Source organism: Pantherophis guttatus, chromosome 3, assembly GCF_059756535.1.
Source record: "Pantherophis guttatus breed Tessera chromosome 3, ASM5975653v1, whole genome shotgun sequence".
NCBI lineage: Eukaryota > Metazoa > Chordata > Lepidosauria > Squamata > Colubridae > Pantherophis > Pantherophis guttatus.
In genome coordinates this window covers 71,363,913-71,387,316 of record NC_142065.1, presented here as the reverse complement: position 1 = coordinate 71,387,316, position 23,404 = coordinate 71,363,913, and the positions used below count along the sequence as shown (strand labels likewise).

General features: G+C 36.2%; 1 protein-coding gene across 1 annotated transcript; it reads left to right on the top strand.

Moving 5' to 3' along the window:
* Positions 1 to 3,360: 3,360 nt before the first annotated feature.
* On the top strand, positions 3,361 to 23,307 carry LRRC40 (leucine rich repeat containing 40). The gene is made up of 15 exons (XM_034433221.2): positions 3,361 to 3,643; positions 9,993 to 10,174; positions 11,007 to 11,080; positions 12,357 to 12,486; positions 13,675 to 13,798; positions 14,381 to 14,523; positions 15,139 to 15,311; positions 15,537 to 15,627; positions 15,714 to 15,759; positions 16,387 to 16,498; positions 17,568 to 17,675; positions 18,561 to 18,671; positions 19,750 to 19,827; positions 20,586 to 20,771; positions 22,382 to 23,307. The coding sequence occupies exons 1-15, from the start codon at positions 3,496 to 3,498 to the stop codon at positions 22,503 to 22,505; spliced, it is 1,830 nt and encodes a 609-aa protein (XP_034289112.2). The 5' UTR covers positions 3,361 to 3,495; the 3' UTR covers positions 22,506 to 23,307.
* Positions 23,308 to 23,404: the final 97 nt, after the last annotated feature.

Below are 23,404 nucleotides of genomic sequence, written 5' to 3'. Positions count from 1 at the left end.
ATTTTATGTAAAATACTTGGCAAAGTTTTTCTATTAATTTTCTATTGTGAAATTTTCACATATTCCATTGTAAGGCTTGACTGACAAGTAAATTGTAAAGATGATTTATCTATATTTATTCTGCAGAATTTAACAATGCACTCTAACAGCATATTGTTTAAGCACTACACCATAGCATTAAAGTACGGTAGAGAAGGCTGGGCTGAAATATTCCACAGGTTCAGCTGGTAAAAGTGACACGAGTTTGGATTCCCCCCCCCCCTGAATTTAGGGGAAAAAAAAGACATTTTGCAAATGGATTGATAGTAGAAGACAGTACCTCGCTTTATTGTTAAATCTAAAGACTGGTGGTAGAGCCAGTTTGGAGTAATGGTTAAGGCATCAGGATAGAAACCAGGAGATTGTGTTCTAGTCCTGCTTTAGGCATGAAACAAGCTGGATGACCTTGTGCCAGGCACTCCCAACTCTAGGAAGCAGGCAAGGGCAAACCACTACTGAGATCTTGTCAACAAAACCCAGCAGTCACCAGGAATCACCACTAACTACAAAAGTACCCAAAAAATTTTTTTTAAAAAAATCAACAGTATGCTAATAACTTCAACCCTGATTATTTTTTGGAAGGACAGACAGTGAAGCTGAAGCTGAAATACTTTGGCCACCTAATGAGAAGAAAGGACTCATTGGAAAACCTTGATGTTAAGAAAGACTGAAAGCAAAAAGAGAAGGGGACAGCAGAATATGAGATAGTGTTATTGATGCAATGAACATAAATTTGGACATTGCCTGGTATGGCAATGGCATGCAATGGTTGATGAGGTTGCAATGAGTCAGACACAACTTAGTGACTGAACAATAAAAATGCTGATAATTAGCTAGATCTGTATAAAATTGCATATTAAAAGCATTCCAATATTAAATATTTTATTCACTAGAAATGCATTCCTGATTTCCAGAGAAATGATGTTTATATGTCGCTGCAAAAGCAAAAAGGCTTGCAATATCTTAAGACTAGCACACTTATGTCTTAATTTTGTAAATTTATTTATTTATTTATTTATTTATTTATTTATTTATTAAATTTATATACCGCCCTATTCCTAAGGGACTCAGGGCGGTGAACAGCGAACGATAAAAATACATGTAATACAAACGTTAATAAAAAAAAAACCAATTAAAATATACTAAACACTCTGGTCCTAGATAATTCAAGACATCCCAGTTTAAAATAAAATCAAAAAGCAATATAAAGGGAAAGTTAGGCCAGGCCAGCCTGCTGAAACAGGAATGTTTTGAGGGCACGGCGGAAAGTGCGCAGATCCGGAATCTTCTGTATCTCTGGGGGGAGCTCGTTCCAGATGGTGGGTGCCCTCACAGAAAAGGCTCTCCCCCTGGGGGCCGCCAGTCGACATTGTTTGGCTGACGGCACCCTGAGAAGCCCCTCTCTATGGGAGCGTACTGGGCGGTGAGAGGCTATTGGTGGCAGAAGACGGTCTCGTAAGTACCCCGGTCCTAAGCCATGGAGCGCTCTAAAGGTGGTAACTAAGACCTTGAAGCGCACCCGGAAGACCACAGGGAGCCAGTGCAGCTCACGCAGGATGGTCCTTTCATTGTAAGTTAAGACCAGGGGTGTCAAACTCACGTCATCATGTGACATATCACAATTCCCCCCCTTCGCTAAACTAGGGGTAGGGGTGGCCAACACCTCACAAATCTGGCCCATGGGCCACAAGTTTGACACCCCTGGTTTATATATATATATATGTATCTATATTCTGTTCATTCATATATCTCTCTCCCCCCCACGTATGGATATGGACAGAAAATATGAAATAGTAAAATGATGCACCAGTGTTAATGACAATAAAGCTGTAATTAGATATGGTAAGACTGGCTAGGTTTGCTCAACTCATGAGTAAGGACATCCTGAAATGATCTTGAGGTTTGGTGAATACTAGAGAACCTGTACCTTTTTGGGTCATTGTTTCAGAGATACTTCTTTACTTAAACAGAAACAGAATGACCAAGAGTGAGTAATAAAGAAGTGGGACCAGGAGTGACTTCCAACTTCCTTCAAGCTTCTCATTGAATTTCCTTAGGAGAATCTGGCAGGCAGCATTGGAAATCGCCCCTTTCCAGCAGTCTGAAAGAGGATGGGAGTACTGAGTGAGGATGGGAGTGACTATCATGGAACCACAGCAACAGCAGAAGCTCAGGAGCACAGCAGCACTGAAGCAGCCACAACTTCTCCAAATGTCATTCTACCAGGAGTCAGGGGTTCTGGATTATGGACATATTCTGTAATTTAACCTATTTGAGGTACTTTGGTCCAAAAATTGTTGCTCTTCTGATGTACCATTTCATACAATGATGGGTCATGATAATCAGAATTTTAGTAGTGTGTAGATTTGGATGTTTCCACAAAGATTTTTTTGACAATATTGTGGTTTGCCACTGCCTCCTGGATTGGCTTTTTTTTTTAAAAAAAAAAAACTTCCCAGTCTACTATAATCCTGAGAAGTCTATTTTTCCATCAATGTACAACATGATCTGATCCTTAATCTCTCTCCACATCAACTACTGTCAGTTTAGTGCTGCCATTTAGCTAAAGTGTAACATACAACTGAGCAATGTGTAGTTTGGTTTATTGTTGGAACCCAGTCATCTTGTTTGCAGACCAAATGTGTTTGTTTGGATGTCGCATGCTGAGGTGACATACGGTACATTAATCTGGGGTTCTGCTTTAGTAATTGTGTCAATCCAACCACATTCTTGCAATGATGAGCTGGTTAACATACATAACGTGGAAAGAAATCTTAATCATAACTGGACAGAACTGGAACCAGGGCCTTGATCCAGGTTCAACCTTAACTCTACCTCACAACCAAAAGCACAATCAGAATAACAGAGTTGGAAGGAACCTTGTAGGTCATCTAGTCCAACCCCCTACCCAAGCAGGAGACCCTACTACACCATTACTGACAGATGGCAGTCCAGTCTCTTCTTAGAAGCTTCCAGCGGTGAAGCTCCCACAATTTCTGAAGGCAAAGCTGTTCCACTGGTTGATTGGTTCTCACTGTCAGAAAAATTCTCCTTATTTCTAGGTTTGAATATATCCTTCCTCGGTTTCCATCCATTATTCCTTGCCTGGCCTTCAAGCGCTTTGGAAAATAGGGTGAATCTCAAGGAGATGCCCATTTGGGAAAGAGGAAAAGTGGACGCCTAGTTTCATCTCTCAGATTAAAAAGAGGCCACGTTTCCTTGACAGTCACACTAACTGGGAGCCTTCCACGTGCGTTTTCCAACGTTTTAAAGCAAAAGTCACCGGTCGCTGAGAATTTTACTTCACAAGACCGCTTCTCTGCTCTTCTCTTCCCTTCCCAAAGGCGGCGGCAGTGAGAGCAGCCTGGTCCGCCTTCTTTGCGCCGAGAGGCCGGCTGGCTGCATTTCCCACCGCCTCCCTGGGATTCAGGCGGGAGAAGAGTCGAGGCGCCCGCAATGTCTGGAGCGCGGAGACGGGGCGCGGGGCACTCTCTGGCGGGCTTCAGGCGGGATGAAGCCAACGCGGCCGCCATTCCCCAAGGCTTGCTTCGGGCGGCTAGGAAAAGCGGCCAGTTAAACCTGTCCGGCCGGGAATTGACCGAAGGTGAGCAGGACCAGAGTCAGATTTTTCCCCACCCTAAAGAGCGAAGGTAGATTTAGTTCACGCCTCCCTAAAGAAAGACGGCCTGCCCTTCGTTCCCATGCCGGAAGGGCGGGGATTCAGCACCCCCACCTGGGGGGAGACGAAGGGGGTCTTTTTCTACCCGACCCTCCGGCTGGGAGTGGAGGGGGGGGAAGGATTTTGCATTATTATGCATCATTCCCAGCCTCTTTTGTTGCCGCCGGGATTTCTCTACAAAGCAGATGAAAACCGTTTGTGTGTATTGCCTTTATTTTGCTTTCTTGATTTCTTGTGGTCCTATGGGTTTTGTGTGTTTCTAGTTGTTCCGGGAACAAAACAAAACAAAACAAAAAAGTCGGTGTTGGTTAACACGAATTAAAAATTCCACCGGCAACTCTTGAGCCAGTCTGCTGGGGTAATATATAAAGCCTGACTGCATTAGTCAAAGGCTTTACATTGCCCCAGCAGCATTATATATATATATTTTAAAAAGTTTTTTATTTTTATTTCTCATAAACACGTTTACATGTATAGTCATTTCCATCATTTTTCATTCATCTTTTCTTTTAACTTTTATTTTTAATTTTTACTTTCTCTGTGCTGCTCTTTTACCTTTACTCCAACCTTTCTTCTTCTCCTCCCCTTCTCTTCCTGTTTTTCCTCTTACTTCCTTCGTTATTCCTCTCCTTCTCTTTCTTACTTCCCCTTCTCTTCGCCCACTCCTCTCTTCTTCCCCCCTTCTAACCTTCTCTTTTATATTTATATTGCCTCGGAGCTGAAGAAGCTTCTTGGATGAGAAGCGAAATGTCTTCAAAGAACAACCAGAAAGTCCAGTTGCCTCTTGAAAAAAGCACCTTTGGGGATGACTGCGTTAGTGGTTTCTTGGGTTTATCTTCCTGGCCTTACAAACCAGTTTTAGAGGGCATGTCCTCATGATGCAACGTCTCGTCCCATCACAGAAGCAGCTTACATTCATTTTTCCTCTTCTCTCTTGTGGCACAGCTTATGTGCCATAAGAGATGCTGCTGTCCTATGCCTCATTTATATCCATGCAGACTTGGCTGAGAATGGCCCAGCTCCAAGTGGTTCAACTTTGGTTGCTATCAACATTCCCCATCTCCTTTAGCCAAAGGGCACTGTCCTCTGTAGTCTGGGCTGTAGGAGAATACAGGTAGTCCTAACAACCACAATTCTGCACCCCAAAATTTCCATTGCTAAGCAAGATAAGGGAGTTTTGCGTCATTTTACAACCTTTCTTGCCACAGTTGTGACATGAATCATTGCAATTCTTTCTTTAGTAACAGGGTTGTTAAGTGAATCTGTCTTCCCCATTGACTTTGCTTATGAAAAGGTTGCAAAAGGTGATCACATGATCCCAGGACACCACAATTGCCATAAATACATGCCAATTGCCAAACATCTGAATTTTGATCATGTGACCATGGAGATGCTGCAGTGGTCATAAGTGTTAAAAACAGTCATAAATCACTTTTTTCACTTGCTGCTGTAACTTCGAATGGTTATTAAACAAATGTTTGTAAGTCAGGATTACCTGTATGGACACTTAGATTCTACAGCCTGCATGATATCTAACCTGTTGGTGTTTTGCGTAACACTGATCAGATATTCTGTAAATACGTATCTAGTTTTTTTTCTTTCTGATAAACTCTTTTTAATGTATGCTTAGTGACCTTTTGAAAGGGTGGTAGACTACCATTGTCTATGTGGAAGATCAATTTAAATGGGAAAAGGTACCATTTTTCTGCAGCCGTGGTTTGCATGCTGACATTATTACATTGGCAGTGGTGGCACCATTTCACCTACTCAAGTGTCATTTTGCACACTCCATGGGATATTTCCAGCCACAGTCCCTTGTAGCTGCCACTGCCTTTCTCTTTATAGGGATATTTGGGAACTGGGATGAAATTCACAATAGTAGTGACAGTTTTTATTTTAATAAGCATGACCAATAAAGGATAAATTGATCAATAAATCTGTGTGCAAAAATAGGTTACATAGGTTGATGCAAGACAGTTTATGAAGGAGGTGGGAGGGACTTCTTTAGATATGCAATTTGAGCGCCATCACACTATACATTTCCTCTGCCCCATTGATTTGTGAACTGGACTATATTTTGGCTTGTTTCAGTTCTTCTGGAAGACTTGTGGACCCATGTTTAGAAATAGCATAAGTGGAAAGTTGTCACTGAAGTCACCATCACTTAGACAAGTTGAAAGATGGCTAAAGCCTGCAATCCAGGCACCCAACCACATTCTCCCAAACTGGACACAAAACAATTAGTGTTTGTTTTTGCTGCTGAATATGAGGCTAAGTGGGAGAGAAAAATAGTCAGTGGAATCACAGATTGCTGCCTTTCTTTTTTTTTTTTATTGAAAAAGTTTTCAAATACAAATTTTCCCCCTTTTTTCCTTCCCCCCCTCCTCCCTAACCCCCCCTCGCCACCCATCCCCCCGTGACTTCTTCACACCAAAAACCTAATTCATAACAGATTACATAATATTTTACCATCGCCTTACTCCCTCCTCTATATACTGACCCTTACTTACTAAAAATATTATTAATATTGTTACTTTCCCCTTTTACCGTACATTTCAAAAAAAAAGCAGTCTGCTATAACATTGTATGATAACTTCTAGTTTAGCATAATATTATTATAACTCCCAATTTAGCAATAATCTGCCCTTTTTGTCCTCCCCAAAACTTATATCTATATATTATTACAACATTTCAAAGCAACCTTCCACTTTAAGACTGTATAATAGATCCTACTTTAACATTTATTCTTTGTGTATATTTATATAACATTTCAAAGCAGCCTTCCCCATAAATCCTAATTTAACATTTATTCAACTCTATCCATTTCCTCCACTGCCCTAAATATATCACTTAAACATCCCTTTTCTTAAACTAATCCATCAGTAGACTAACATATTTCCACCCACTTTCCTACAAAATTACCATGCACAACAATTCTTAATATCTTTAATCCACTGCCCACTCTGCTAAAAATATATATATATATATATATATATATATATATATATATATATATATATGTATATATTCCGTTATTTAAAAAAAAAAGACAATAACTTTAAATTTATAATCCATATAATATCTTCTTTGATGTCTTTCCACTGGATTGTTGAGTCCCTCATCCATAATTGGGTAACGTAGCATCCTGGTGCAACAGTTTGTTCAAAGTCTTCAGTCATCATCTGCCCCCATCAGTAATGAATATCCTCATATATATATAAAAGTAAAAACAACCACCCGAGTGACATTATGATTATATTCCATATAGTTGTAATTGTGGCTTTCATCAGGATTATTAATTCCCATCATCCTAATGGGTAACAACCAGATCTTCTGCATGCCCCAACGTAGCTCTCTTGCCTTGTAGCTCAGAATAGTTATAATATATTTATCAATACAAGAAAGAAATCCAAAATAGATAATTCAAATCCAACAGTTTAAGGCTCTTTTCACATCCCAAAATTACGGCATTGCAGAGGTCTGTCACTGTCCTCAGGATGATATTAACCAATACTTCGCCTCCACTATCTTTTCACATATTCATTCATTTTTTTAAAATCACTGGCTTCACCGTTGCTTAATTTAGAAATTTCTGTTTTTATGAGACCTATTTCTTTTTTTCTTTTCTTTTTGTGGGTTTAATTTCCATCCTGTTTTCCTTTCTACAAGTTGTATATCAACTGATCGGTTTTCATTCTGCTTTATAAGTTGATCTTGTTGGTTTTGTTTTTGTATCTCATATTTCTTTTTTGCCAATTGTATATCAGCTAATTGATTTCCATACTTGTCTTTAACTTGGTGAATCATCACGTTGAAATCAGATGCCGCTTCTCTCATATTTGTAGATAATCCAGCTGGGGTATCGAGAGAATCCAAAGGCAATTTGTCTACCGCAACCTCTGTAATTCGATGTTTTCCCTTTATTTCCAACTCCTTCTGCTTATCCTGTATTGTGCCTATAGATGTTAAGTTCATTTTCAAAATTTTTTGATAAAATTCTTCCGCTTTTTCAACAGTATCTAATTGGTATCTTTCTCCTTGATATCTCAATATTATGTCAACTGGGGCATCCCACCTAAATGGAATATTTCTGTATTTTAGCTCAGTCACCAGAAAACCAAATTTCTTCCTTTCCGTTAACATCTTGGGGGGGAGCTCTTTGTAGATCCATATCTTTCTTCCATACAATTGCAAAGTAGAATTGAAAGAATTTTGCACAATATTATTCCTAATTTCTTTATCTGTAAAATAAATCACCACATCTCTAGGCAATTGCCTTTGCTTTGCAATCCAGGAGTTTATTCTGTACACTCTGTCAATCCTACAAAACACTTCCTCAGGTTGAACCTTTAAAATCCCAGCCAGAATTTCCGAAGATATTTTCCTTAAATCATCTCTGTTATTTTCCTGCAAACCTCTAAGTCTGATCGCATATTCTGTAAAATTGTAATGCACCATTAGGACCTCTCTTTCAATCCGTTGTTGTAAATTTTCTGCATTACAAGACTTTTGTTCAACCTCCATTTTAGGTTTTTCTTCTGAGCTATTGTCTTGAATGTTTGTCAAATCATTTTCAATTTTTTGTATTTTATTATCCAAATTGTCCTCAATTTCTTCCACTTTAGACTCTAATAAGTTAGTATTTTCATCCAACTTAATCATAAATTCTGCAAAGCCATTAGCCATTTTTATAATCTTTCGATCCAGAATATCAAACTTTAATTGCACTAATTCTTTAATTTCCTGCTTAAATTTTTCAAAGTTCTGATTCACAATCTCATCCCTTCTTACAATCTCCTCCAAAAGAAATTCAATTATATTAAAATCAGTTTTCTGAGACTGGAGCTTTAAAACTTGGTCACGTAATTTGTTAATGGGGGAATCCCCCCCCATTGCTTGTTTGTCCGGCTTTAATGCCATATTTCAACACAGACAAACTATTTTTTAAAAAAAAAAGAAAAGAGAGGCAGCAGAGAAAAAAAAACTTCTTTCCAACCAAGATCAATATCAAATCTCCAGGAAGAGAAAAAACACAAAAGTAGAGCTTTATTTTCAAGTGTAGCCAAAAATATTTATTCAGCTACTTTGTATCTCAATAGGAAACGGAAGGACTCTCCCTTTCAGCCCCTTCTCAAGCCTCGGCAATCGCCCTTTTTAAAGATTCTTTTTTCCTTTTCCTTTTCCTTCTTCAATAATTGTTATAAAATAAGTGAGATACTTGCAATTCAGGGTCACAGGTCTAGCTCGTATCCCTTCAAATGTAGCCAGGAGCATTTATTCTGCTACTTTGTAACTTAATAAGAAACGGAAGGACTTTCTCTTTTCAGCTTCCCTGCTCCAGTTTCGGCAATCGCCATTTTAAAAGGTCTTTTTTACTTTGTTGAATATCCTTTGCGAAATAAGTATTAATACTTGCAATTTAGGGTCACAGGTCCAGATCCAAATCTCATCATCTTTAGTTAATCTGTTAAATATCTTAAAAAGCTTGTCTTCGTAGCCTTGTTCTGCAAAAAGGCAGAAGTGTCCCAACGCCCGGAGCGGGCGGCGAGTGCTATAGGGAGCTTCCTCCTCCCGCCCCCAAGAGTAAAAAAAAAAACCCTGGGGGCTACGGAGAGCTCTACCTACACTCACCTGCTCTATCCCACATTTCCTCCTGGAAATGGGGTTTTTCGAGCCGCCTTTGCGCTGTACAGGCGGCTCTTTACAGGCGAAGGGGCTGGCGGTCCCGAGAGACTGTCTGGTGGCTACGAAGAGCAAACCGGAAGTCACAGATTGCTGCCTTTCAACTGTCCTGTGGCAAAGCTATAAAGCGCAAGACCACTCACTATCTTTGTTAGTGAGGCAAATTTGAGTTTAGCTGTTGTAGAGTGTAAAATAGGCCAGTATGCTTTTGTGCAATCTCCAACTTGCAGAATCAAATATACTTAATTATTTTGTAATTTGCAGACTTCTGAATAAAATGAGATACTACATCTTTTAAAATTTTAGAAAATGTGTAATTCTTCTCAGAAATAACATCTATATCCCAAATCCACCAATTTATTCCAAAATCAGTATTAACTTTAGAACGGGTGGGGAACCATAACTCTTTTGTGACTTGTGGACTTCAACTCCCAGAATTCCTGAGCCAGCTAGAATTCTGGGAATTGAAGTCCACAAGTCATAAAAGGGCAATGGTCCCCCACTCTTGCTTTAGAATAATAATAACAATAATGGAAGATGAATAGTTACTAAATTATTTTTTCATATGGACATATCCTATTTTTGTATGCAGTACCTCTACATGTATGGCGAATAAATTTGGATACTCCAGAAGAGGCCCACCAAAACCTCTCTTTCAGTGGTGCTGATCGCTGGTGGGAGCAAACTGACCTCAACAAACTGATTTTATCTTCTAACAAACTGCAGTGTCTTTCTGATGATGTCAAACTCTTACCTGCCCTCACTGTGCTTGATGTGAGTAAAATAACTGATGAATGACTGTTACTTTTATGTTACTAATCTTGCATTGATTGCTTTTGGGGAAAATATTCTGGTCTGTAAACTAACAGTATTGTTGAATGATGTATTTTTGAGGAGCATATAAAGATCTCTGTTGATTCTTTTTCCTCTTCCTCCCACTCTTGCACACATTCACATACTCCTGTAGAATGAAGAGTTGAGAGCTTTTCTTGAACAGAGTAACCCCAGTTCAAACTCTTGTCCAATTTTTTACCTAATCTTAAATCACTGATTTCATTCACAGAATGTTGTGAAGTTAGAATGAATGTTTGCCTTCTGACTGAGGAATCCTTAACCTGTTGTCCTTGTGTAATACAGTTGTCTTTTTCCTCGTAGTTCTGAATATGAGGAACCTATTATATCTGAAATAAAAATGTTTTTGTATTTTAAAACTATTAAATACAAGTTGAAGAATTCTTGGAAAAGGCTTTGCCTCGTATTTCCATTGCTAGTTCTTCAGAAACCTGAATATATCCCAAACAATTTAGCAAGAACTTTATTGTAATAATCTTAAACCAAAGCATCCATATGAAAACTCTTCTCAGTGATGGCTTTTCTTCCTTGCCTTTCACTCTTCTTCCTCCTTCCCATCATTTGTCATCATTTTCATCATTTGATGAAATGGCAAAAATAAGAAGCACAAACTTCTTATTGCAATCTGCACAAATTTAGTGCAGATTGCAATGGATAGCATAATTTTAATTTTCAACGTCTACCTTTTGGCACATTTGAGCATTTAATATATTTTAGCTAAAAAGAAGTTCTGACAATTTCTTATTACTTTTAGGTGCATGATAATCAACTCACGTCTCTCCCTTCTGCTATAGGATCACTAGAAAATCTTCAGAAAATTAATGTGAGGTAAAAATATTCTATAAATGAAATATTCAGGGAATAGAATCTTTTGAAATATAGTTCTTAATAACTACTGGTATGTTCAAAAGTTTTTGCAAGTCTTGGTGTTTTTTCTATAACAGGATGTTTTAAATTGTAAAGGTGTATTTACGAAGAGAAATGAGTTAGGTTTATTTTGTATAGAAAAAACTGGTTTTTCAGTTCAAATTGGTCATATGTTTTGTTCTGCATAAAGCAAATCTTTTAAGTTCAAAGCTATATCTTCCTCAAGTCAACTTCAACTTCTGGTGATCTCAAGAACATGTTGTTTTCTTGGAATAAGAAAGAAGTGTCTTTTTTACATTTTCCAATTTGGTCACAGCCCTGGAATTTCCTGACAATCCCCCATTCTAGTACTAACCTGACTAGCACTAGCATCAAGGATACCTGATGTGATCATATGCTGTATGTACAGTATCTCTTCCCCTTTTTTGTACCATCTATTCCAGCATGGTAAGGAATGTTGACTGACAGGTAAGAGAGAAGAAAGCCCTTTCTGGTGACACCTGTCCTCTTGAATGCCATCCCTCCAGAGATCTGATTGGCCCCATCCCTGTTGGCCTTCCATAAGGTCCTGGAGATGTGGTTCTGAACTTAGAAATTCAAGTGTGGGATAGAGCCCATCGTCTGGCTGTGTTGAGTGCTGGTGTGGCTTTTTTTGACTGTTATGTTTTTTATATTTACTGTATATGTATGCTTTATTATTTTAATATTGTAAACCACCCAGAGTATTGTGTCAGATGGGCAACTATATAAATCCAATAACAAAGTAGCATAGTTTTCATCTGGAAGCTCAAACAGGTCTTTGGCAGCTGGTAGGCGTTAGAGGGAAAAAAATCAAAGTACACTCTTTACTTAAAAATGGTGTGACAACAGCAGTATATGTGCTCTTAAATTGCTCAGTTTTTGAAATCTTGAATATTTCTCATTGTTAAGAAATTATTATATAAGTACTTGCAGGCGTTGACATTTTGCCTTAATTGAGAATTTTAGTTTTAAAAAGATAAAAATAAATCCTGGATATAAAGAATATTATTACTTCCATTAATATAATCCAAGAATTTTAAGCCACCAACTAGTTCTAGGAATGCATGGTTCTTAGTTCTTAACCTATAGGCAGGTTAGTTAAGGTAACAGCAGTTCAAACAAGCAAAAGTAGTTCATACTGTAGTTATTTGTTAAACTTCATAGCAGACCAATTGTGTATTAATGCAGCCCTTCACGATTCCTATTTTATCAATAGTCATAATAAACTGCAAAAGATACCAGAAGAGCTTACTCAGCTAAAACACTTGAGAAGTCTGCTTCTGCAGCACAACGAATTGCATCACTTGCCTGATGAATTCGGACAGCTTGTCAGTTTGGAAGAGTTGGTAAGTTGAAGCTGATGGTTTATGACTTTCTCGTTTGGTTGTAGTTGCTACTGTTTTAATTGATTTGTTACTCATAAACTAAGTACAGTACATTTCTAGGACTTGAAGTAGGTGACCCCCAAGTACAGGTAGTCTGACTGACAGTTCATTTAGTGATTGTTCAAAATTACAATGGCACTGAAAAAAGTGCCTTATGATTGCTTTTCATACTAATGACCATTGCAGCATCCCCATGATCAAAATTCAGATGCTTGGCAACTGACTCATATTTATGACGGTTGCAGTGTTGCGGAGTCATGTGATTACCTTTTGCGACCTTCTGACAAGCCAAGTCAATGGGGAACCAGATTCATTTAACAACCATGTTATTAATTTAATAACTGCAGTGATTCACCTAACAACTATAGCAAGAAAGATCATAAAATTGGGCAAAATTTGCTTAACAACTCTCTTAGCAACACAAATTATAGTTGTAAATCTAGGACTACCTGTAAAGGGTAAAAAAAGACCAGTCAGTTCCTACAATTTCCCTAAGAATGAGATACTCACTGCAAAGCAGTGGAAGCTGCAAAAAGAGAGGTCAGAAATCCCCATCCTGTTTCTTCTGGTCTGCATACAAGTTTATATTATTATGGTTGGTTGCACAGTCAGCCAGATGTTTAGGCTGGATTTCGCCTTTGGTATTTTTATCAACCTATCAAGTCCTTCCCAAAGATCCGGGATAGGCATATGTTATCTTTTCATCGTATTCAAGGTATTTGTTACAAATGTAAACTGTTCCAAGTAAGACTTCCTTTTACACCACCTTTTTGATGGTGGTTTGTCAATTATTATTAGGGTTATCACAAAGTCAGCCAGATGTTTAGACTGGGTTTGCATTTTTATCCACTTATAGAGTCTGTCGCCAAGTACCTGGGATAGCAGATTTCTTCTTTGATGGCATTAAGGGTATTGTTATAGAATGTAAACTTACTATGATCCATTCATTGGTTGTCTGGCTCATGAATCTAATAGGATATGCTTTGATGTCAGAACTCAAAGTGGAGGGTAGAATTGCACTAACCAATTTGTTTTCAGCTAACCCAGATCCAAGTTTCTTAAACAGGTTATAAATTACAATTTACGTTTTCTCACATAGTTAAGGTTCAAAATAAGTAAAATATGGTTTTCTTTTCTTTCTTTCTTTAGGATATCTCTAATAACCATATCTCTGCTATCCCTACAAGTTTTGCTTTCCTTATAAACTTGGTGCGTCTCAATTTAGGTTCTAATCAATTAAGGAATCTGCCAACAGAAATCAGTGCAATGAAAAGTAAGCGCCTGTTGAGTTATACTTTAATTATTGCTTTATTTTTATCTAATTTTCCAGTTTCTAAAAGAAGTTTTCTGAAACATTATAAGCAGGGTTTTTTCCCTTTTAAGAAATTTTGTTGTGATGTAAATGAAAAGATGGCATGCTAATTTTAAATAAACTATTAGACTAAGTCTGTTGTCTACTGTCCACTTATTAGTAGCACTCTGCGTGCATACTAGCTCTGGGTGTAGAAATTTTTTACCATAATTTCTGTAGTGCACATTTCCTTACTAGTTTAAATAGAGAAATTGAAGTAGTGTTTTTTTTAAATTCTCTTAACATTTTTTATAACATACACTGATATAAATCATGCTGAATCCCAACAGTATTTCTATAATCTTGCATTTACCACTAACTGAAGAAGCCATATTAGTAACATGCCATACATACATTTGAGAATTTGTTCTTATTGATTTTTCTTAAAGTAAACATTTATTTTGTTTCTGGAGGTGGCATATTGAAAATCTGTACGGTTGTGATCTTTAATAAGCCATCATGATGATTTTACAACTTCTTTCTTCATTTGCTCTCTTCCTCTAGGTTTAAGACAGCTTGATTGCACTAAGAATTTCCTGGAAACTATACCTCCTGAAGTGGGCAGTATGGTTTCATTAGAACAACTTTATCTAAGGCAAAATAAGTTGTGCTACTTGCCAGATTTTCATTCATGTACATATTTAAAGGTAAGATTTGTTTTCTTTCAATATTTTTGCCTATTAGATAGCTGAGATTTTATCAAAATGAAAATATCTGTCACAATGTCACTGCAGCAGTTCCAGCTGTTATATACCTACATGCACTATTGAGATAAACATTTTGTCTTGCCCTCTTCAGATATCCATAGCAAACAGTAGTGATATATAATGGTGAAACAGAGCTAAGCTTAATTGTTAATATAGCTATCTATTGAAGTTGCATTTTAAATATTTTTTTCTTTAATTACAGGATTAGAAGCTGTCTATATATAATAATGCAAATAATGTTATCAGATAGCATGTTTTAAGGAAAGGAATACATTTACAAGTTGTAACTGCAACATTTTTAAAAATAAGATTATCAGAATTGTAATTATATTTGTGGAGGAACAGGTGTGATTTACTTTGCAATAATCTTTATGTCTTTAATGTTTGTAAGATTACGATGCAATAATACATTTAAGGAACTCTGAATTAAAATATTGCCTATTATTGCTTTTAAACTTATAAAATTACATAAAATGTATTGGCATATTTTGCTTTTTAGACAATTTTATCTTAATAGATGGAAGAACGATGTTATTTCTTTTTTTATTTTTCTAGGAATTGCATGTTGGCGAAAATCAGATTGAAGTATTAAGAGCTGAACAACTGAAGTATCTGAATTCCTTGTGTGTGTTGGAGCTAAGAGATAATAAGTTGAAATCATTGCCTGATGAAATTACTCTGCTACAGGGATTAGAACGGCTAGACTTATCCAACAATGATATTAGCAAGTAGGAAGCATATTTATTATTTTTACTTGTGAAGGGACAAACATTATATGTTAATTCAGTTCAAAACCACATTTTTGACTTTGGAAAGTGTGTTATTCATGAAACTGTAGAAATAAGAGCCTTTTCTAATAATGAGGTTGAAAATAATGAATGGTGGAAATAATTATACTGCAGTTACTTGGTTTGATAGATGCAATCTCTGAAATAACCCCTTTATGTTATCAGTCTTCCTTGTAAACTAGGAAACCTTTCTCAGTTGAACTTTTTGGCATTAGAAGGAAATCCTTTAAGAGCATTCCGAAGGGATATTCTACAAGTAAGTACACATAATGTACATACTACATTACTTATCCTTTACAGTCATAAGATAAACTACTTATGCTTGTAATTCTTTCATTTTAGAAAGGAACACAAGAAATCCTGAAATATCTTAGAAGCAAAATACAAGGTAAATAATTTATTTAACAGTCAAAAATTATAGTTAAGCAAAACTTTGGAATATCTATTGGATTCTTATTTGTTTGTTGGGAAATGTTTTAGTAATTTTAGCAAAAATGTGTATTTTTATTTTGGAATATATACTTAAGTGCCAAATAAACATGCAGCTTTCCTGATTGATGGAGCAAAATGATGTGAACATTACTTTACTGATCACTTATTTATTGAAATATCATTTTACTAGTAGAACAGAGTCAGTAGTTTTGAAGATTTTTCAAAGAACAATTCCAAATATTTTCCAGGGATGCTATATTTAGAACAGAATTTAGGGGGGCGGGGTGGGAATTAAGCCTGGTATGAAATAATTACTTTTGTTGATGGACAATCTTAAAAATGAGAACAAATATATTCATTCTACATTTGGCTCTGTCTACAACTATTCAATGCTAGGAATCTTCCAGTCCATTTAATTGAACAAGTTTTGTTTTTGAATGCATGCATCTGGAATGAAAAATATTTAAGTTTGAATATTTTAATCTTTTCTATTAAATACAGACTAAGCTTATTGGTAAAATTTGAAATAATCTTAATAGATTTTACATGTCAGATTTTATGTGAACCTATATTTTTTTTGTAGATGATGAAATAATTAACCCAAATGGAGAATTTCCCATGACAGCAATGACTTTGCCAAGTCAATCCAAAATTAATATGCATGCTATTACTGCGCTGAAGACATTAGATTATAGGTAGGAGTATTTTAATTTTATAAGAACCAGATTTTTCTATAACTCCTTGCCTCTGGAACGTCTTTTACCTAAAACTGAATGAATCAACCTCTTTGCTGAAAATTTGAAATCCTTTAAAACAGATTTTGATATGTATAACTATGGCTCTAGTACATGTACATGTGCAACATTTGTTAATATTTTAATTTTTAATTGTTAGTTTAATATTTGTATTAATTGTTGTTAGGGTTTTTTTTTACTATAAATCTCCTGTAAAAATATTAGAAATATAAAAACACAACAAAAATAAACAGATTTATGAAAGTATTCAGCTTCAGGGTGGGTGTGTACCCAAATTTTTTTGAACTATAACTTTGTTTGAATTTGTTTAGAACTATCTTTGAATCCAACCATTTTGGTTTATAGAATATAACCCATGGAATCCAATCATTAAGACTTAATTAAAAAAACACATGGTTTTCAAAAATTGTGGCCTGAGATCAATGTGTGAGCCCAATCAGTGGCCCCTAAGAAATCACTTATATCAGGAAATTTCTTATTTGTATTTGAATGAAAGAAATATGACAATTCACCTTTGTTACATGAATAACATTTTCTATTTAAATCATTGATATTGAGATCAAGACCTTGTCAAGCAGACATCATTACAAATGATCAGTCAGCCCAGTGTTAGTTGTGATACAGCTATTCTGTCTTGTGGTTTCGTAAGTTAGTACAGTAAAACCTTATTTTAATTGTGGGTATAGGGTCTGTTATTGAGGAAAATTGAATTGGAAAGTGAGATATTGTAGAGATTTATATCATTTGTGTACAGGGTTATGAAGTTGCTGCCCAAATTAAATGAATCAAAACATAAATTTGGTCTGTTGCATGCAAGGTTTATTGTATTTGGTCTGGCCCAATAGAAGAAATTTATAGGGATTAAAAAAAGAATTATTTTATTATTAATGTATGACATTTTGAATTTTTAATGTGTTTTTATAACATTCCAAAGAAAGAATGTTTAGAGCAAATAAGACTGACCATCTTTATCCTTTCAAACAAAATAACTTTTTAAAATGCTGTATAGTGAGAAACAGGCTGTTGTAATACCGGATGAAGTTCTGAATGCAGTTGGAGACAATCCAGTCAGTAATGTAAACTTCAGCAAGAATAATCTGACTGAAATTCCAGCAAGGTACTATGTTTTTATAGTTTTTAATATTGCTCTTTCTTACTGTAAAGAAAACGTACAGGTAGCCCTCACTTAATGACCCTAATTGGGACCGGAATTTCCATCACTAAGTGATGTAGTCGTTAGGCGAAACATCGCATGACCATACCTACACCTCTTAGCAATAACTGTTCTGTAATTCCGGTTGTGATTGTTAGGCGAGAACCATGACATCATAAAGCAAGGATCTCAGGCTTCTGCACTATTCTTTACTGCTCACCCCTACTATCTCCCCTCATCTCTGCCCTTTTGGCCACCTCACACTATGCCACCCTGCATTCTGCCCTGTGTTTTGCCAACCATGCAACCCTGTTTCCTTGGTCCTGTTGCCCTGCTCTCCACTGCCCCTGCATTCCCCGCTACACCCTGTAGCTCTATTTTCCTGCACTACACTGCCCCTGCCACCCTATGCTTCACCCCTACCTCTGTATTTCATCCCTGCTGCTCACCTTATCCTATGCTTCACCTACACTTCTATTGCCCCACCACCTTGCGCTCTGCCACTTCACCGCTCCCACTGCTTTGTGCTCTACCCTGTACCCCCACTATCCTGCACTCCATCACACTTAATATTATAAGTGCCTGGTCTCTATAGTTTCCATCTCACTTTGGGATGAATTGTAGGCTTTCAGATTTTTGGTTTTTTCTAGTGTTTCTTAGCAATTGCTCAGTGTATGTTTGTTTTACTTTGGATGGCATTATATTTTAATGTGAAATATAGGCTAGTTAAAAAAACTATACAAGCTTAAATGCATTATCAGTGTTTTTTAAAACCGCTCCAAATAATGCAGATCCTAACAACATCAATTAAATTGCTTGCTTAGTTATTTATTTTTACAATTTCTCCAGGATTGTGGAACTAAAAGAATCCTTGAGTGATATTAATTTTAGTTTCAATAAGCTGTCTTCTGTTTCACTGGAGCTCTGTATGCTTCACAGACTGACACATTTGGAACTCAGGTAAGTAATTCCTGAAAAGCTGCATTTGAATTATCTGTCTGAGGTTTTGTTTTTTCCCCAAATGCAAAAATTATTGAAAGGTTAGCTAAGAACTCAATTTAGAAGTGTCAGAGTAGGATAAAACCAATTCAGATGAGTTGCAAAGGATCCTGAAAATAAACGTTTCTCTCAAAATCGCCAGTATTATTAGGTAGGAATGTTTCAAAGGCTCAGCTTCATTTACTTCAATGAGATTACAGAATTGTGGTTTTGTGATCCCCGATAAAGTACCTTGGTTGCATGAAAATTATTATAAATAGAAGCCCTTTCAGACACTCCCTCTTAATATGGAGACAAGACTTATTTAAGTCTTATGAATCTGACTAATGTTGACTCATATATGGTTGAAGTCCAAGATTATATGATTGCATATTGCAGTATGTAAAGTTTGGGATTAAGAGTGGCTCTAGTTTACTTTCAGCCATGGAATCCTGCTGGTTGATTTTGGGCCAGTTGCACTCTCTTCTACAACATAGGATTGTTATGTGGGGAAAAAATAAGTTTTGTACTATGCTTACATACAAGCATGTGCCAAATAAACATAATGCTGATGGCAATAATTTCCTCAACATCAAGAGCAGAAACTAGGCCATACTTTGCATAATATGAGACCCACTTATTTATATCTATTCTGCTAGCCATATAGAGTAGACACAAATAGAAAGAAGAGCCCTTTAGAATTAGGCCAATGCTTCCTAACCCTGGCAACTTGATGTTATATGGATTTTAACTTCTAGACGTTTGCTAGTTGGGAAATTCTGGGAGTTGATGTTCCCAAATCTTCAAGTTGCCATAGTTGAGAAAAACTGAATTAGGCTATCTGACGTATTTCTCAATCTTACTAGCTGGAAGTTTCTAACAGGTTTTGAGAACATCAGTTCTCCTATTGTTTAACCCCAGAACTACCTTTCTTTCAAACTCAGATATATTAATTTTTGTTTGATGGGGAACATCATTTTATGTATGTTTTATATTACATAGTTCAGTTTAAATATTGAGATACAATAAAAAGTGATTGCTTTTCTGTTTGACAATTTAGAAATAACATTTTGACATCTCTGCCAGATGAAATGGAAGCATTGGCAAAACTACGGACAATAAATCTTGCCTTTAACAGGTAAATGCTCTTACAGTCTCTTCATCATGTGGTATTATGTGGTGCTGCTATTTGTATTTTGGAAAGCATTGTGCATTTATGTCACCCAACAAGTCTGATGTACAAACACAATCAACCCAGGAAACTTTAGGGAGATTTCATATTTGAAAAAGCCAACTTCTGACAATGGAAATGTCAAAATGTTATGTTCCCTTCCTCACTATTCTGCAATAATTTAAGATTGCTTCACAATCATAGAAATTGATTGGTTTGGGACATTTATAGAGTAGTTAGCAGGCAATTTGTTTGTCATTCAAAGATCAATTATACATTATTATTATTTTTTTGTTAAAGTAATATCTTCTCCCATAAGCTCTGTAAAAAAATATCCTGTGGTAAAATGGGTGGCCAATAAATAAAATAAAAATAAATAAAATATGGGTAGTACCCAAGCAGTGCTAATTGGCTTTTCAGGATACAAAATTATTAAAAAAAAAATCACTACCATTAAAAATAATTCTTTGTATTTTATTCCTTATAATTAAGGTTTTTATAAATTTCATGTGTTTAGAGTTTGCTATATAGTAATGTCATCATTCATCACTCATGTTTTTCAATAAGGTGTTGAAAGAATAGTTTGTCGCATTTACTCCCTAGCTTGATCACAAGGCTTCAACAGTATATTGTTGGTTCTGTTTCCATGGATTTTTTTTCCTTCAGTGTAATCAAATTATTTCAACTTATCTGTTTACTAATGAAATGTGTATTAATTTTTATAGATTTAAAATATTTCCAAATGTCCTCTATTGCATCCCGACTCTTGAAGCCATTCTTCTTGGAAATAATCAGATTGGATCCCTAGATCCTCAACAGTTACAGAAGATGGAAAATCTCGGTACTTTAGATCTTCAAAATAATGATCTCCTACAGATTCCACCAGAACTTGGGAATTGTGACAATCTAAGGTGACCACATTAGCTTTGAATGTTTCTAAATAACATATTTATTTTACCAAAATACTGTTACAAACAGCATTACAAACATTTATTGGGGCTTTCATAGGATGGTTTACTGTTATACTGATATCTGTTGAACTGATTTGCTTTTATTTTTGAAAATAGGTATTATTTAGTGATTTGTGGATATGGCGCATCAGATAATATTCTGTTCCTTAGTTTAGTTTGCACCATTTTCAGTTAGGAGCACTTTGCCATGTGCTGCTATTTTTACTTATTTGTTCAATTTGTTCAAATAAGTTCAGTTGCTCAGCTGTCAATTTGAGCAGCTGAACAGAGTTAAAAACACAATAAACAAAAAAATTACATCATAAAAACAAAAAAAAAATCCTTTTAAAATACATTGAAACAATAAAAAACTGTAAAAAAACTGTAAAAAACAATCTGCACAAGAGCAAAAACAATCTCACTAATAGCATAGTCATTTTGCCAGCTCCACATCACCCCTACCCCTACCCCGGTCCCCACGCAACATGGTCTTCTGCTGGACCTAATTAGGCAAGTAGATATAATTGAATGGAGGGTTGTCCCTCAAATAAATTGGCCCCATGCCATATAGGGCTTTAGAGGACATTATGAGCAACCTGAACTGAACCTTGAAGCAGACTGCTAGCAGTGCAGCTCATAGAGCAGAAGCGTAATGTGCACTGATCTAAGTGTACATATAACTACCCACACCACATTTTGTAGTGGCTGAAGCTTATGGGTTGCCTTCAAGAGTAGCCCCATATAGAACGTATTACAGCAATCCATGTGGAAGTGACCAGGACATGAGTGAGTAGAGCATTCTGATCCAGCAGATTTATGCCCTATCAAGCTAAGTAAATTCTTGAATATCATATATACCGAGTTCAATTTAATAAAAACCTCAGAATCAATTTGTTGGAAAGGCCATGTCTAAATAAATCAAATTCTTCTTTCTCCAGTTGTCTGACGTTTCCAAGTGATGGCTATGCAATTAATTACCTAAATTAGAGCAGTTCAGCTTTAAATTAAATAAACTGATAATTATTGTTCAGAATACTAATAAGGCCCAAAAAAGGTTTAATGTGTAGGCTTTTGATGTGTAGACCTTGTTTCAAGAATTTAGAATGGATAAGGGCTTCTTTTATGTAGTATGTTTCTCTTGCAAGTTGCATGTAGAACTGCAAGAGAAGCTTGTAAGAAAAACCAATCAATCAAAATATGAAGCTGATTTCAGGTCCTCCTTTGAGATAGAGAGTAGAGTTTGAGATAGAAAGTAGACTTTAAAGAGAGATACTGAAAGGACATGATTTCAAGGGTAGCCTGTAGAGGAGAAAATGACATTTTAATAAGTGGCAAAAGTATTACTGAAAGGTAAATAGATTATATATACAACATTGCTGTTGAATGTTTGTTTAATCTAGCAAAACCCTTATGCGAATGGAAGCATTTTGAAAATGTTGATTCAGCTTTCTGCAATTTCAATGAGAGGAGTCTCCATGGATTTCCGCACTCCCTCTGAATGTTTCTGTGTTCTTATAGACTCTGCATCTGAATGAAGAGCAGCTCTAATTGATTTCTATTTTTTCTCTTAGAGTACTTTTATTGGAAGGTAACCCTTTCCGAACTCCCCGTGCAGCTATTCTGGCCAAGGGAACAGCTGCTGTTCTTGAGTATCTGAGAAGCAGGATTCCTACTGTTGCTGCTGATGTGAACTAAAAAGTGTGCAACATCTTACTTTCTGAAGAACGAAGATCATGGTGTTTGTTGTTGAGAAACATACTGCTTGAAAATGCATATGCTAGGAAATTGCTTGTAGAGTTCTCAAAGGATTTTAGTCTACTTGCAGGCAACTCAGGTTGTCCTTGGGGCCATACTTGTATGGCATATATTTGGGTGAGTGATATAAAAAGCAAATGGTTACTTATGGCCTTCTGTCCCTTCAACATATATATCTGGTATGGCCATGTTCTAATTTTATATTTGGTACTTTTCAGCCATTTAGAAATCTGTTTAAAAGTTTTAAGCGCCCCAAAAATGTGTTTGCTATTCATGTATATAAATATTAAGGCTTTGGTCTGAAGGCTATTATAGAAGAAGTATAAACTAAATACCATTGGTATTTTGGTACATGAATGTAATATGTATTTTAAAATCAGATTCAATTTCAAAAATAGCATTTAAACAGGTTTACAAATGCAAAAAATACTAATGAAACAAACACACAATACAGAGTATCACAAATATTAGGAAGTAGTACCTTAACCCAGAGTATTCCCAACTTTGGGGCTGGTAGGCTCTCATGGTTTTTGTGGATTTCATAGGCATCATTGCAAATATTAGTTTTGTAGGAAGCAAACTGGTGAGGTTCTGTTCTGTTCTATTAATCCTTTCATTTCCCCCCCCCCAACACAATATCACATTGTAAATACCCTTTCCAAATGTTTTATTTGTATTCTGTCCTCGTATGTTTGTTTCTTAATTGAAAGGATAAATACACTTATTTCATTGCGGTATCCTACTTGGCTTGCTTTCAGATTATTTTATTCTGATACAAAGTCCCTGTCTGAGTGAGGATTACTGCCAAATTCCAGTCCTGAAATACTAAGTAAACATTC

Excerpts from the sequence above, each read along its gene's own strand:
- LRRC40 (XM_034433221.2), top strand. The coding sequence starts at position 3,496 with ATGTCTGGAGCGCGGAGACGGGGCGCGGGGCACTCTCTGGCGGGCTTC. Across the intron at positions 10,175-11,006 it reads CTGCCCTCACTGTGCTTGAT|GTGCATGATAATCAACTCAC; the intron begins GTGAGTAAAATA and ends TATTACTTTTAG. Across the intron at positions 19,828-20,585 it reads ATAAATCTTGCCTTTAACAG|ATTTAAAATATTTCCAAATG; the intron begins GTAAATGCTCTT and ends TAATTTTTATAG.